Consider the following 17,308-nt stretch of genomic DNA (forward strand, 5'->3'; position numbering starts at 1 on the left):
ACCTTGCTGAGCAAAGATGTGGCCAGGTGAAAAGCAGGCACTGACATTTAGGATGCTGACATGATTACTGAAAATCCTCAGAATGATGTTGCAGGGTCGTCCACTTACCTCTCTGGAATATAGCTGCTGCTTTGGGATCTTCAGTAATAAATGAAGCTTGAATTTCTTTTTCAAACCTGCCAAGAGTATGGATATTGAAAAAGTTTAAAGTCACCAATTATCTATACCTTGGCAAAGTTCTGCAGTTAAATTTTTAGTAATTGGATTTTTTTTTTGTTTGTTTCAGAATTGACTTTTAAACCAAATCATCTGCTAATAGGCAATTTATGGAGTTTTTATGATTTACTCTCCCGTTCCATACATAAGTAGGTGAACAGACAACTCAGAAGCCTACTCACTCATTTCAAAAGCTCCTGTGGTGAAGTCCTGACTGGCATCTTGGAGACTTGATTTTTCTAATCTCTTAAATTTGTTCTATCAGTGCCCCCAGTCGGTCTGGGCTGGCTGTATAAAAATCACACAGGGGCTTGTTAAAATCGGTTTCTAACGCTCTACCCCTAGGAGACTTCTGATGAGGAAAGTCTGCAGTACTGCCGTGATATCTGTCGTTGATTAAGCTTCCCTAGATAATTTTCTTCTGCCAGCTAATGTTTTGGAAGCACTGTGCTGGAAGATTGGGAATATCACTGTGCCCAGCGCAGGCTCTGTGTAGTTGAACTAAACTGGTGATAAGTCAGATGATGAAAAGCTTGGATTGGTAGAGGGGCCGTGCTGTGTGCAGGAAACCTTGGAGTTCCAGTATATGGCTTTAAGTTAGTATGAGATGCAAGATGAATTACGCCATGCGTCATGGAATGGTCTGGACAAAACAACAACAACAACAACAATAAAAACCCTAAAGGCTGGGAAAAAAATCTGCTCAAGTTTTTGCAGTAGCCTAGGTGGGATATGTGATGAGCACCTGGGCTCAGACGTGGGAGTAGGACCTAGCTTGCCTCAGTGGAATAAGAATTTGATTGTATTGTATTGTGTTATTTAAAGATCCATAATTTATCAATGTCGTAGATGATTTCTACTCTGTGTTAAAGTTTTTTTTTTTACATTTATATGTGTGTATATGTGCATACGCATACATATGTGTGTATGTACATGCCCTATGTTGCACATGTGGCGGTCAGGGGACAACTTTTGGGAGTTGTTGCTCTCCTACAATTTAGGTTTTTAAGATTTTTTTTCTGATTTTTTTAATTTATTGTTTTATTTATTACAGTTTATTCACTTTGTATTCCAGCTGTAGCCCACTCCGTCATCCTCTCCCAATCCTACTCTCCCTCCCTCTTCTCCTCCCATGCGCCTCCCCAAGTCCACCAAGAGAGAAGGTCCTCTTCTCCTTCGCTCTGACCCCTCAGGTCATCAGGCTTCAAGGCAGGTGTTTTTATCTGATTGTTTTTGACAAAGGATGGAATGTCCATGTCTTTGTTAGGGTGACTATTGCTGGGATGAAACACCATGACTAAAAGCCTCTTGGAGAGGAAATGGTTTGTTTTGCTTGTACTTCCGCATTATTACTTGTGGTGGTTTGAACGAGAATAACCCCCACAGGCTCATGGATTTGAATGCTTGGTCCCTAGTTGGTAGAACTTTGGGGGGAAGGATTAGGAGGTGCAGCCTTTTGGGAGGAAGTTGTTATTGGGGATAGGCTTTGAGGTTTCAAACACCCATGCTGGGTCTGGTCTCTCTCTCTCTCTCTCTCTCTGAAACCTGTGTGTGGGTCAGGATGTAAGGTCTCAGTTACTACTCCAGTGCCCTGTCTGCTACCACGCTTCCTGCAAGGATGGTCATGGATTCACCCTCGGAAACTAAGCAAGCCTCTAGTAAAATGCTTTCTTTTGTAAGTTGCCTTAGTCATGGTGGCTCTTCACAGCAATAGAAAAGTAACTAAGACACTGTTCGTTACTGAAGGAAGTCAGAGCAGAAACCTGGAGGCAAGAGCGGATACAGAAGCCATGAAGGAATGCAGCGTTTTTGCTTGTTCTTTGTGGCTTTCTCAGCCTCCTTTCTTAGAGAAACCCAGACCACCAGTCCATGCATGGCACCACCCTCAATGGGCTGGGCCCTCCCCCATCAATTACTCATTAAGAAAATGCTCTGCAGGCTTGCCTGCAGCCCAGGCTATGGAGGCATTTTTTTTTTTTCAATTGAGATTTCTTTCTCTCAGATCACTCTAGCTTGTGTCAAGTTGACGGAAAAACTGGCCAGCACAGTGGGCCAGGTCATTGAAGTCAAATGGTATGTTCTTTATTCCAGTAATACCCCGTCCATGGTCAGTGTTCTAAAAGCATGTAACACAGAGACAGCGTTACTTCTGCAGGATGCTAATAGGGCTAACACAAGAGGAAGGAAATAAAACTAGCGCTGTGGTTAAGCAAAGGCACGTGGTTTCCTTTCCATTACAGCATTTCAGAGCATGGAATGTATAATATGTTCCATGAAGCTTCAAGGAAGGGATGGATGAGGCAGTGCAAGCTGATCTTTATACATTATGTATTTTCCTTTTGTATCAAAGCCTGGCAACTATAGTCTACAGCCAAGTTTATCCATAATCAATTTTTGTAATAAGGTTTCTTGGACCACTACTCTGCCCATTCATTGTATTGTCTGTGGCAAATCGAGACTGCCTATCTCCCAAACCTAAAATATTTACTGTCTGAGCCTTTTATAGAAAAAGATTGCATGTCCCTGCACTAGACAACTCCTGGATTACTCTTCCCTGGGGAGCAGCATTTGAGAGCTACCGCCACAGGGAATTTTATGGCGTGTTCTAGCACTGTGCTGTAGTGCACCTGCTTAATTACATTCGGTGTCTGTTTGCCCATAATTTTTTTCTCTTGCTTTGAGCTATTTTCTCTCTCAACCATTTACCCATCATCCAAGGTAAAAACTGGAGGTCCTTATTTTTATTCCTTTCTTTCACGTAACTATATTTCATCAGTTACCAAGCATGTATTCCGTTTCTGGTCTAAACAGATTTCATAACCGCCTATTCCCATTCTGGTCCACCAGACTTATTTTATTTACTTGTTTATTTTAGTTTCTTGACACAGAGTCCTGATAGATAGTTCAGGTGGTCTTTGACCTTACAGTTTCCCTGCCTCAGATCTATGAGTGTACTACCATGCTTGGCTGGAACATGTGTTTTGCAGCAATCACCCCTTGTCTCATTTTCTTCTTCAGTATTATAATGGAATTTCCTTCACTCAGTATGGGCTGCTTCCAGTCCTTTACGGTCACTGGATCCAGATTTTTTTTTTTTTTTTTGGAAATGCAGAGCAAATCAAGTCACTCTCTATATAAAGTCTGTTAGTAGCCCAATCCCCTCAGGCTAAGCTTCAAATTCTTAATGTTTACGTATATGGGGCTAAGTCTGGTCAGCAAAACAGGAAGTACAATGTCATTTCTTAGTGGAAGAGTTGTAATTTACGGAATTAGGAATTTAGCAAAAATATTAGCTATTCCCATCTCCCTGCTACAATGCAGAGAAAAGCATAGAAGTGGGAAGTAGTACCAAATATGCTTAGATAGTGCAAGTCCATGTTCTCCCCCGTGCTCTACCCTAACCCCAAATGTGCTCTACCCAGACCCCAAAGTCTGGAATATTAGAGAACCTTCAAAAAAAGAAAACTGAACGAACTAGCCTATGTAACTGTCTCGGGATGAGGAATTTGGGAGTGGGTCAGTTGATAGTTCTGACTCATAGTCTCCTCTGAAGCTATTGTCAAGATATCAAGAAGCCTATTACAAATAAAGCTGATAAGAACATGGTTGAGCAAATGTCCTTGTTGTATACTTGAGCATCTTGTGGATATATGCCTAGGAGTGGTATAGCTGGATCTGGAGGAAGAACTATTCCCAGTTTTCTGAGAAAGTGCCAGATTGATTTCCAAAGTGGTTGTACAAGTTTACATTTCCACCAGCAATGTAGGAGGGTTCCCCTTTCTTCACATACTCTCCAGCATGTGTTGTCTCTTGAGTTTTTGATCTTGGCCATTCTGATGGGTGTAAGGTGAAATCATTCATAATAGTCAGAATCTGGAAACAACACAGATGTCCCTCAACTGAGGAATTGATACAGAAATTATGGTATATTTACACAATGGAATACTACTCAACCATTAAAAGCAAGGAAGACATGAAATTTGCAGGCAAATAGTGGGAACTAGAAAATATAATTCTGTGTGAGGTATCTCATAAGCAGAAAGACACACACTTATAAGTACATATTAGAAATATAATATAGGATAAATATAATAAAATCTGTAAACTTAAAGAAGCTAATCAAGGGGGACCCTGGGTAACATGGTCAAGCCTCACTCAGAAAGGCAAACTGGATGGACATAGGAAGAGGGAGAAAACAGGGAACAGGACAGGAGCCTACCACAGAGGGCCTCTGAAAGACTCTACCAAGCAAGGTATCAAAGCAGAGGCTGTGACTCATAGCCAAACTTTGAGCAGAGTGCAGGGAAACTTTTGAAAGAAGGGAGAGATAGAAAGACCTGGAGGGGACAGGAGATACACAAGGAAAACAACAGAACCAAAAATTCTGGGCCCAGGGGGGTCTTTTCTGAGACTGATACTCCAACCAAGGACCTTGTGTGGAGGTAACCTAGAACCCCTGCATGGATATAGCCCATAGCAGCCCAGTGTCCAAGTGGGTTCCCTAGTAATGGGAATAAAGACTGTCTCTGACATGAACTCAGTGGCTGGTTCTTTGATTACCTCTCTCTGAGGGGGGAGCATCCTTACTAGGCCACAGAGGAAGACAATGCAGGTCTGATGAGACCTGTTAAGCTAGGTAGTCAGAGAGAAGAGGAGGAGGACCTCCCCTATCAGTGGACTTGGGGTGGGGCATGGGAGGAGATGAGGGAGGGAGGGTGGGATTGGGAGGGAATAAGAGAGGGGGCTATATCTGGGATACAAAGTGGGTAAACTGTAATCAATAAAAATTAAATTAATTTAAAGAAAGAGATCAAGAAAGGAGGGTCAGTTGGAACTGGAGGATTCACTGGTAAGATGGCTCCTGACAGGAAACCTCATTTCTTTGCTTACATCCCATGTTGGGACTGCTTGGGTGTCCTTTATAACATGAAAAGTAGCTTCCCACAGGACAAGTGATACCAGAGACAGAAACACACACAGAAAGGCAAACAAAAACCAAAACCAAAAACAAAAAACAAACAGGGAAAGTGTTTAAGAATCCTCTGAGAGACTCCACCCAGCAGCAAATTGAAACAGATACTGAGACCCACAGCCAACCATTAGGTAGAGCCCGGGAGTCTTGTGGAAGAGTGTGTGTGTGTGTGTGTGTGTGTGTGTGTGTGTGTGTGTGCGTAGGGAAGGATAAAGGATAGAAGGACCCAGGGGTGACAAGAACTGTACAAGAAGACCAACAGAGCCAAGTAACCTAGACTGAAGCACCAACCCAAGAGCATGCATGTACTACACCTAGGTCTCCTACACATATGTATCTGATGGGAAGCTTTGTCTTTATGTGGGTCCCCTAGCAAGTGCAGGGAGAAAGGGAACTGTCTCTGATGTGGACTCTATTGCCTTCTTTTGAATCATTTTCCCTTGCTGTCTGGGCTGCCTTGTCAGGCCTCAGTGGAGAGGATGTGCTTAGTTAGTTCTGATGTGACTTGATGTGCCAGAGTGGGTTGGTATGAGATGGGTGGGGGGCTCCCGTTTTCTGAGGAGAAGGGGAGGAGGGGAAGGTAAAGAGAGTATGAGGATGATATTGGGAGGAGAGGAGGGAGGGGGCTGTAATTGGGATTTAAAGTGAATAAATAAAAACATAAAAAGAAAAGGAGAGAAAGAATACTCAGTCTCCTCTTCTAGGAGCATGTTGTGTGGTGCCTCCTGTCAGCTGCCCTAGAAGCAGAATGTGAGGTGAAGAATCTTAGAAAGTGATTTACTAAGAGAGGGCTCTACAGGAAAAAAAGCAGAAAGAGGAGATGAAATCATGGTGAAGGGGAAAGAGATAAGCCTAAGGTACACAGGAGGATTTTGGTACATAAGTTATATCCCAGAGTTAGGAACGAGGCAGGAAACTTATATTTATGTCTGTCTACAAGTGGGTCATTTCCTGTTGGCTGATGAAGGTAAGGCAGGCTCCCTCTATTGAGAAGAGAGCAGCTGGAAGACCTTAGTAGCTAGCACTCAGCAGCTACTTAGATGAGTATACCATCTATCTAAAAGTGATCTAAGTGGGGCACCATGGAACATTTGACAGCTGTTTGCGTCTTTCCTATAGCCCATGCTTTTACCATTGTTCCTGGCAAACCAGAGGCAACCCCCCCAAAAAAAAACCCAAACTTCCACAAAACAAACAAACAAAAAAACCCAAGCAAAACAAAACTCTGTAGCTGTTTAAATGAATGCACAGAAGCCTCGGTGTGCCTGTGGCTGCTTTTGATAAGCTAGCTGAACAAAGGTCATATTGACTCATCAGCAATGGGAATATACAAAGCCACTGGTTAAAATTTTCACATCCAGTGCAGTATCACTATTTTATTGAATGAGGCTTTTTCATTACAAAATGAGAGTGAAAATATTTTCATTTATATTAGAGGAAGAGGAATGTTAATATTAAAATGCTGTATATATGTGATCAAAAGCCAGTGGCTGGAAACGTGGTAGACCCCATTAGGGAAACTACTATTTTTTCTCTTTTTGGACCTATTTTCATTAGTTTGTTTTTTTAAAGATTTATTTTTTTCATTTTACATATAAGAATGAGTACAATGCTGCCACCCCTGGTTCCTGTAGACTCCAGAATTGGAGTCATGGATGGTTATGAGCCACCACTGGGGTGCTGGGACTGAGCCTGGGTCCTCTACAGGAATAGCAAGTACTCTTGACCACTGAGCCATCTCACCAGCCCTATTGCTGTTGTTTTGTTAAGTAAACATGATGTGCCTGTCATATTGCCTGATATGAAACTATTGACTATGGCCATAGATGAGTACTGATGTCAGCTTTGCCTAAAAAAGCTACATTTTTGCATGGAAGAGTGCTTAAGTGTTGAAAATAAGAGACTGTTGAATGTGAAGCCCTAAATAGGATACCTATGTCACCCCCTACAAGGCTTATGAAACATCATAGAAGAGAGGGTAGAAAGAATATAAGAGCTGGAGTAAATGGGTAATGGTGCTGTGAAATGCTGACTTCTAGACGTGACATGGTCATTGCAATTTTGCATTCACAGAGTTTGTAATTACCTACACAAGATCAGCACACAACTGGGCCCAACAAAATCTGTCCTGGAATGGGGAGGAGCTCCTGAAGTTCCACCCCTCCCTTAGCATCTATAGGCAGTTAATAGAAGCTAGAGGAGGGAGAGATTTTCTTCAGTGTTGTAGCCACTAGTGAGGTACCCATGTTCCTATAAACAATGTGCTTTTATAAGCAACCCTAATGAAACTCATTGGGCCACCAAGAAAGAAAAACAAAAACAACCCCCCCCACCACAAATACAGAAGGAGGACTTATAAGGAAGAAGAAAGGATCAGTTGAAATGGGAGAAAGACAAAGGAGTGTGACAGACTGAATGTTATCAAAATAACTTATATATATGAAAATATCATAATGAAACTTGTTATGTACAATTAATATAACAAAAGCTGATGAACTAAAACATATGTAGATATATGTATGTATGTATGTATGTATGTATATATGTATGTATTTTGAGCTTCATTGACCTCCTTTCTGCATTCTGACTATGTGTTGTTACACATGGAGCCATGAAGGCAAGACTGCTGTTTGTAATATCAGGTACAAACCAAATATATGCTGCTTTCATTGGCATTAGGAGTTGGATTTCAGTTTATACAACCGAGACTATTGGACAAGGCCATAATGTTGAGGCTGTAGAGTCCTTCCCACCTCCACTTTCTTGAATCCACAGAGGAAGAAGCCAGCTACTGAGGTCTTCCTGCTTTTACGGATTATCATTCTTCTAAAACTGATAATTTTTAGAGGTGTGAAGAAATAGCAAAGGAACCTCCCCCAGTTTATGCTGCTACCTAGCTGCTAAGCCTGATGTGAACCATGGAGCTTATGCTATTTTCATGAAGGAAAGTGTACTGTGATGAGGCGGTTTTGCATGTCTAAGTATCATTTTCAATTTCTCTTACCACAGAGCTACTTTTCTTTCCCTGTGCTGCTTTCTGGACCCCTGCCCTGATTCCAGTGTTCCATCCATTATGAGATTCATTCCTTTGAGTATTCACTAGACTAACCCATTTCAAACCAGTCCTGGGGTAACAAAAGGTAGTGGGGAGGTCCTTAGGCTCTTCCAAAGGACAATGATAGCAAGATTCTCTCTGACCTAATATTATGGAGCTATTTGTTTTCAGTCATAGAGCGGAACACCTAGGTCACTGCACACAATTTCAAGAAGGTACATTTGTAGATAGAAAAATGCTTCTTAGAAGCCTTACCACTGCTTCCTCAGCTTTCCACCTGATTGCTGCTTATTTTTAAGTGGCAATAACAAAGACAGTCTACTCCTTTTGCTGGGCTCACAATTGTCATTTATGCTGAAAAGGTCAGTTTGTCATCTCCCTCAGTATTTCCATAAGGAGACTTCACTCCTCTCCACAGGGAATTGGTGGAAGACACGCTTCTCTGCCTGCTTTGTAAGGGAGAGAAATAGAAAATCAAAAGGCAGAATATGCGGACCTGTTACTCCTCCTCTGTCTGCCTGCCTGCCTGCTGGGATTTTTCCCTGCACACCTGTGCTCCCTGCAGTGGCCTGCATGCATAGACTTGGGGCTAGAACATATACCTTCCAAGTAATAAATTACAAGTAGCAGGTGGGAGGGGCCCTCAGATTTGAGATGGACTCTTCACCAGAAGCCCTGTATTTGAGTGGGTGTTAATCTCTCAGCTGCTAGGAAAACTGACATTTGACTCATGGATCTTGGAGTGTGACTCAGAACTCCCAGGGACAAGGGGGTGAGTGCTACACTCTCCAGACTGCTGACAATGTATGGCTCCTGGAGAGTTTTCCTTGTACTTGGCATACCCCCCCCAAAAAAAAAAAAAACAAAAAACAAGCTCTCTTTATTCCCGATGTGGTGGTTTGAATAAGAATGGCCCCCATAGACTCATATTTTTGAGTGCTTAAGGAATCACATTAGGTGTGGCCTTGTTGTAGGGAGTGTGCTACTGGGGGTGGGCTTTGGGGTTTCAAATGCCCACACCAGGCCCAGTGGCTCTCTCTCTTCCTGCTGATACTGATTAAGAACTCTAGGTTCCTTCTCCAGCCCACTGTCTGCCTGCATGTCGCCATGCTTCCTGCCAGGATGATAATGAACTAAACCTCTGAAACTGTACAGCCCTAATTAAATGTTATTTTTTTTCTTTTATAAGAGTTGCCATGTCCATGATATTTCTTCACAGAAATAAAATCCTAAGACACTGCTCCTTCTACACTTCCTGTCTGAGAGACTGGCCTCAATCTTCTATGATATTCCAGGCTAAAATTCTGATTGAGTATATGTAGGTATCTTACCTAAGGTTTCTATTGCTACAACAAAGCATCATGACCAAAAAGCTAGTTGTGGAGGAAAGGTTTTATTGGGCTTATAATTTCACATTTTAGTATCTCACTGAAAGAAGTCAGGACAGGAACTCAAATAGGGCAGGAACCTGGAAGAAGAAGCTGATGAAGAGACCGTGAGGGATACTGGTTACAGGCTTGTTCATCATGGCTTGCTCAGCCTGCTTGCTGGTAGAACTCAGGACCACCAGCCCAGGGTTGGCCCCACCTACAATGGGCTGAGCCCTCCCCTAACAATCACTAATCCACTTTACAGCTGGATCTTTTAGAAGCATCTTCTCCATTGAGGATCCTTCCTTTCAGTTAACTCTAGTTTGTGGGTCAGGTTGACAAGATTAGCCAGCACAGCAGGCCTTTGTGAGTTTACTTTGGACATACCTTTCCTCATCCACACCTATAATTCTCGTAGCTGAGTGCATACTACATCTCACTCAGACCTCAGCTACAATGTCACCCCCTAGGTCTTGACTGCCCTACAAGAATGACTGCTCCTATAATGCCCACTCTTCTCTACCACACTACATCTCTCTCTGATCATTTATCTACCTCTTCCACTGGACTCCCAGATGGCTGTGAGTAAAGGCTGTACCTTGTTCATCCTTGAATGCCAGCATAGCCAGCCAGCAGTAGCTGTTTGAGGAATACTGCTTTGCAGGAACAACACTTAGGCCTACGAGTGCCTGAGGCTGTATTGCTTGCACCATGGTAACAAGCCTAGCTTTAGAACTTGAGACCATGGTAACAAACCTAGCTTTGGAACTTGAAACCTGGCCTCAGACCCTGCTATTTGTACGATCTTTGGGTGAGTTTCTTGAGTGTTTTTTTTTTTAGTCTTAAATTTTGTCATGAGTGGGCTGGGGATAATCACTGCTTCTTAAGACTGGGATGATGCGGTATAATAGAGTATGCAGAACACTTGAGCAATGTATGTATGGTGCATACATAGCACTCAGTTTGTCATAGAGTCTAATCAGAGCAGCAGCAGCAGCACGAATAACACAGCCATCTCCAATGGAAAGAGAAGCTGTAAGAAATCCATGGAACTTAAAACCAGGCATGTTGAATGCTTGTATATGGACTTTAAAGAGGTAGGGAGTTGGGTAAGAGTGCTTGCCTCACATATGTGAAGCCTTAGGTTCAATCTCCAGTACTATAAAAAAGAAGAAATAAATAATTGGGCCAGTGAGGTGGCTCAGAGGGTAAAGGTGATTGCTGCCAAGGCTGACAACCTGAGCATGATCCCTGGGACCCAGATGGTGGAAAGAGAGAACTGACTCCCACAAAAGGTCCTCTATGACCTCCACACATGTACCATGGTACACATGCACATGTGCCAGCACACATAATAAAGAAATAAATAAATGAAAAGTAAGATTCAGGAGCAGTTGGGAAAGAATCACTCTGGGAAAGAATGAACAAGAAAAAAAATTGGGGCAGAGCTGAAGACAGAGAATCCCAAGGAAGTCCACATTTAAGGGGATAAGAGCAGTCAGAGTAGAACAGAGAGAGAAAGAGAGAGAGAGAGAGAGAGAGAGAGAGAGAGATTACAACTTGGAGATTGCTACCTTTCAGCTACCTGAGATCACCAAGGATGCCATTTTGGAAGGAAGGTGAATGAGGGGAATAACCAGCAACTGCTGATGTTAGCTACCTGGGAGCCAGCCTGTTCAGTAGCGACATAGCAAAGAAGGCATGTTGTAGGAGGCTAGAGATGGCCATGCAAGGGGCAGAAAGGCAGTGCTTGCTACAATGTGCATTTTTTGTGGTATGAATTACTCTCTGGCAAAAATGAAGAACCGATTCCAGTGAAAAGTGAAAGTCACTTTGCTCCTAAAGAGCTGGTTTTCTCATAATGTTAATATTTTCCATCACTGGTTAATAAAAGCTGAAAGCAAAGTGTTGTAAAACAGCTGAAAGTAGCAAGCCTTGGGGACCCTGGGAGCCTTATGCAAGAGCCACTTGCCCTTATGTTCCATTTGTCTGTGTTCTGAAGTGCTTGGGGGTATCCCTCAATACTCTTTGTACACTTAATAGTCAGCCTTTCTGATTACTACACCCATTACACACCTTCTTTTTAAAAGGGAAATGGCCATGTTTATTAGAGTATTTAATTTTTTAAAAGATTTGTGTTTGTTTGTGTGTGTCTGTAGAAGCCAAACAAGGACATCTAATCTCGTAGAGCTGGAGTTATAGATGGTTGTGAGTGCTGAGAATTGAACTTCAGTCCTCTGGAAATGCAACTCTTAACAGCTGAGCCATCTCTCTAGCCCATACAGTGTTTTTTTTCCCCCCTTAGGAATTTAATATTAAAAATTATGGGTCATTGATGGTGCTGATTGTTTTTCTCAGTGCTCCTGAAGCTCTTTCTCCTCTGGTAACACACACACACACACACACACACACACACACACACACACATAGTGTTTTTTGAAGAAATCTGTATGTAAAAATAAATGAGATGCTCATGCAAGGTTCCTTTTCTTGAATGATACTGACTGGAAGGAGACATGGAAGGGATTAGCAAGGTCTATGGTGGAAGATTTTCCCCAAGGATTAACTGTGCTTGCCTGCAGTGCAGCTTGGTCTAGACCAGTGTGACTTGATTTTCCTGAGGGATTCTTTTTCCAGTGTTCTTGGTTATATGTTTGCATAGTTTGGTTTTTGCATTTATACCTCATCTTTTATCCTGTTGCAGTCTGAACCAGTGTCTGAAGCTGACTTGCACCCTCAGAAGAACAGAGCTCCTTCCCAAACTGTAGAAAGCAGTCCATCAAAGAAGGTAAGAGCAGTAGAAAGATGCTGCAGTGATAGCATAAAGGCCCCTGGACATCTTCCATATCTACCATTTAAAAGTTTCCACCAAGATGAATGTGACTGAGCCACAATTCTGAAATGTGAGTTCTTTCTGAAGATTAGGATCCTGAAGGCTCTGGGGCTGAGCTGTGGATGTCCCTGGCAGTTTGTACTCTTCCAACTAAGTATGGCTTCCTTGCTTTTGGCAAGATAAAAAAAATGTTGTGGAGGGGCAGGAGAGAGAGTTAAGAGTGGTTAAGAGTGATTGGAAAGGGGCACGGTGGAGATGAGGGAGGGAGGGAGGGAGGGAGGGAGGGAGGGAGGGAGGGAGGGAGGGAGGGAGGGAGGGAGGGACTGGGAGGGAATGAGGGATCGGGACACGGCTGGGATACAGAGTTAATAAAATGTAACTGATAAAAATAAAATTAAAAAAATAAATAAAAAAAAAAAAAAAAAAAAAAAAAGAGTGATTACCACTTTTGCATAGGATCTGGATTCAGTTCCCAGCTCCCATATGGTGGCACACTACTTTTTGACCTCTGTGGTTATTATACACAAATGGTGCACATGCACACAAAATGTAAAATTAAATGAATAAACACCTTTATAATGTAAGAAGAGCTGGATGGCTTTCCTAAGACTCCATACATCTGTGAATGAGGCAGAGGAGTATAGGAATAGCTTAGCAACTTCGGACTCCACTTGGTTGAGGATATGCATACACTGCTCTCCTAACAGCATCCTAGAACTCTTACTTGCTTCAAGTTTCACACATACCCCACTGCAAACAATGGCATAAGTTGCTCCTGCCTTTTTGTAACCATTTAGTGGTTATTTGTTTGTGGTCAATTTCCTTTAAAAAATGCCCCGGAACATATGAGGGATGAGACGCAGGGAGCCCATCTGGCCTGGACTAGTTTTGGATGCATGTGCATTAAGGTAAACTGTGTCTTCTGCATGAACTTTTAAGAAAAAAACCTTCTATTTACCATCTTATGTCTAATTGGGCATGCATGTAATTAAAATCAGATGTATCACAGGAAAGGACATGCACAGTGAGGAAAAGGTTCATATAACCCAAGCCTGTCAGTCAAATAGAATCCTCCATATTACACCCCTTAGCAACCAACTTCTCTGTCTCCTGGACTCCATAAAAAAAAAAAAAAGCCCTTTGGGATTGGCAATAGCATGCTTAAGTAGCCCACTGATGTCCCATACTGTCCATTTATGAGACCAACTTGTTGCCTACTATGCTAAGGAGGCAGACTGTACTATTGCTTTAAATCAAGCTTGTTGGCTGCTTTGCTATTCATATGCTCATTTTAAAATTCTTCGAATAAGACACCAAAAATTGGGAATCATCTAGTTCAGACAGTGACTCCTGCTAATAGTAAGACCCTGTTAGCACCTTTTGTGCGTGAGACAGTCTCCCCTACCATGATTTCTTTCTTTTCTTTTTTTTTTTTGTTGTTGTTTTATTGGTTTTTAAAATTAGCTTGCTGAGCAGTAAGTTTCACCATCACATTTCCAACCGTATTTGTCTTTGTTGGTTCTCTTCTTCCTCTTCCCAACATGCTAGTTATCGGGAATTTTTTCGTGCATCTTGGCACCTTTACTTTTGCCAGCCTGTGCCATTGGGCCCCTGCTCTTTACACCATTAGCACTGCTCACTATTGTGCTTCCTACTTACATTCTCACCCTTTTTTTGTTTTTCGGTATTGTCTCCTAGGCCATTCTCTTAGCAAAGAGAGTGGACCTGGGCTTTGGAAGGTGACATGAGGCCCTCTAAGGAAGCAGGTCAATTCTTTCCTTGAATGCACTGGCTTTGTTTGTTTGTTTATTTGATTGATTGATTTCATGTAAGAATCAAGAGTAGGAGAATGATGAGTGTATGCCTTAGAACATCATAGACTTTGAAATGTAGTCTCCAAAAGTCCCCAGAGTGAGACAAGAGTCAATTTTGTCTTCAATTAGAAAAGATCTTGTGGTTATACAACAGTGCTTCCCAATCTTCCTAATGCTGTGACCCTTTAATACAGTTCCTCATGCTCTGGTGACCTCCAACCATCAAATTATTCTGTTGCTACTTCATAACTGTAATTTTGCTACTGTTATGAATTGTAATATAAATGTCTGATATGCAGAATATCTGATATGCAATTCATAAAGTGGTCATGACCCACAGGTTGAGAACTGCTGTTATACAAAGTCTGTGTGAGTTTAAATGACAAGAAAAGTATAGATTGTTTACAAATTAAAAAAGTAAAAGAGCAAGGCCACTAGAATCTTATTTGGTATCCTTCTTGGTAATAGAAAAGGGCAGTAGATTCCCAGCGTATTTTACAAAGAAAGGTAGGCAGACTGTTTGTTGAAAGCTGCTGCCAGCAGTGTTCCAGCACTTGCTGAGGTAGGTATGAGCTACAGGTCTGTGGTATGTAGTTTTAATAGAGAAGTCTTCTGATCTCAGGGACAGAACTGTAGACAGTGGCATGATGGATGGCGGGATCATTAAAAAAAACAAAAAACAAAAAAACAAAACTTTGTGAGTGTTTTGGATTTCCTTTTAATCCACAGGATGCACCTCATGCTCAGCCTCCATCAAAGCCTATTCGGAGGAAATTCAGACCTGAAAATAAAACTATAAAAACCCAAGAGCCAGCTGCTGTAGTTGGAGGGGCAGCAGCTTCTACAGCAATGGCAAAACCCAATCCAACAGTACAAAAGTAAGTGACATAGATGAGTCAGAAGATGGTGGGGAACTCCCTTTTACATCTGCATGCAAATGTATTTGTTAATGTGTTCGCACTTACAGTCCTAGCCATAGGGTTTTATGGTTGCCATCGTCATCTCTGCTATTAGTGATGGTACTAGTGATGGTGGTGGCATTCAAGGCTCCCAGTATGATAGAAGTCTGTCTTTGAGAAGATCTCTTACTTGACTCAGTCCTTCTGTAATGACATTACACCACTGTCACTTGACTTGAAGAGAGCCTCACTGGCCAGCATGGCAAATACTTGAGATCCTTTGTAGAGGCTCTTCAGATCTCAGGGGCTCTGTAGCTTTCTTTCTGTGACTGTTGTAGCATCAGGTTCTGTGGCTGATGTCAGCGGCTTGCCTGGGAAGCTACGTACGTACGTATCCTTCTTTAAAGGATTTTTCTTTCCCCAAATGGATAGTTCCCTGAAGGTATCATCTAAGAAGTGACTTTTCTACCTTGTCTCCACCTTCCTAACCAGAGGGATAAATTTGTGTCAGGCACAAAGGTGACTATATTTTCCTCCTTAATGTCAGCTTCATATTAATTCTAGTCAGTCAGCGGTGGCCACATGGCCCTCCAAAGTACTATATTCACAAAAGTCATGTGGTCATAACCACAGTATAGTTTTAGAACATTTTTGTTAACTCCAAAAGAATCTCCTGCCCATTGGGAGTTGTTCCCCAGTGCCCCTTCCCTGCCCAGCTCCTGAAAACTGCTAATTTACTCTCTGTCTCTACTTTGTTTACATTTTACATAGTCATGTATTATGTAGTCCTTTTTGTGCTTGACTGCTGTTACTTATTTTAGTGTTTGCAAGATTCATCCATATTGTAGCATGAATTATATCTTAATTTTTATGTGGAGTATTTTTCTAATTTATTAATGTTCTACATGTTATTCATTGATTCATCAATCAGACTTTTGGGTTGTTTGAACTTCTTGCTTGTTATGAATAATGCTGTGGCTTTGTCTATGTTCATGTTTCTGTGTGGACTTGTGTTTTAGTTTTTAGTTCTCTGCTTCTTTATCAATACTTACCTAGTTTGTGTAAATTGTTTTACTTTCTGATTTTATAGTGTAAGTGCACCATTCCTTCTTTTCATTTCCTTTCTCCAAACCCTTCTATGTGCCTCTTCCTGCTCTCTTTCAGATTCATGGCCTCTTTTTTCATTAACTGTTGTTATATTCATATAGAATTCCTAAATAAATAAACAGAACATGCTCAGTTCATATAATGTTACTAGTATGTATGTGTTTTTAGATTGGCCAGTTGGTATCAGATAACCAATTGGTATGTTCTTCCCTGGGGAAGATTGTTTCTCTTGTTCTCAGTGTTCTTTAGTTGGCTGCAGTTCTTTGTGTAGGGTTGAGAACTTGTGATCTTTCCCTTGTCTGTGTTATCACGTCTATTGGTATCATCTTTTTTCAGGTTATGTTTAGGCAGTCATCCATCCTAGTGACTATGACATGCTGTCTCATTGTGGTTTTGAATTTCATTTCCTTAATGATTAATAGTATTGAACACTTTTTTAAATTGTGCTTGTTGGCCATTTCTATACAGTTTTGGATAAATATCTCCTCATATCCTTTGCCCACTTAAGAGTTGAGTTATGGGTTCTTTTATAGTCTGCATCAGCTCCCTTACCAGATATATGATTTTCAAATATTTTCTCCTGTTCTGTTGGTTGTTTTTTTTATTTTCTTTGTTTGTATATTTTGAAGTACCAAGTTTACATTTGTGTGTGTGTGTGTGTGTGTGTGTGTGTGTAAGAGAGAGTGAGAGAGAGAGAGAGAGAAGAGCTCATTATATGGTCTTGGTTGACCTATAATTCGACTTGTCACCAGTCTGGCTTTGAACTCACAAAGATCCACCTGCCTCTGTCTCCTGAATTCTGGTGTTAAAGTTGTACACCTTCATGTCTGGCTTGTTACTTTTATTTTTAGTGTTATATTTAAGAAACTGTTGCCTACTCCAATCAGGGCCTGCTCTTTAATTACCTCCCCCTGAGGGGGGCAGCCTTACCAGGCCACAGAAGAAGACAATGCAGCCAGTCCTGATGAGACCTGATAGACTAGGATCAGAAGAAGGAGAGGAGGACCTCCCCTATCAGCGGACTTGGAGAGGGGCATGCATG

The 17,308-nt window shown here is 41.8% G+C and overlaps 1 protein-coding gene across 8 annotated transcripts in view; it reads left to right on the forward strand.

The window, feature by feature from the left end:
- The window catches only part of Reps2 (RALBP1 associated Eps domain containing 2), a 262,097-nt gene that overhangs the window by 220,848 nt on the left and 23,941 nt on the right, over nt 1–17,308 (forward strand). For all 8 annotated transcript variants that reach the window (XM_060375349.1, XM_060375348.1, XM_060375347.1 and 5 more), the window contains 2 exons: nt 12,318–12,401; nt 14,990–15,138. In XM_060375349.1, coding sequence (XP_060231332.1) covers nt 12,318–12,401; nt 14,990–15,138 — 233 coding nt within the window. The remainder of the gene's footprint in view (nt 1–12,317; nt 12,402–14,989; nt 15,139–17,308) is intronic.

The sequence above is a fragment of the Meriones unguiculatus genome, chromosome X, assembly GCF_030254825.1.
Source record: "Meriones unguiculatus strain TT.TT164.6M chromosome X, Bangor_MerUng_6.1, whole genome shotgun sequence".
NCBI lineage: Eukaryota > Metazoa > Chordata > Mammalia > Rodentia > Muridae > Meriones > Meriones unguiculatus.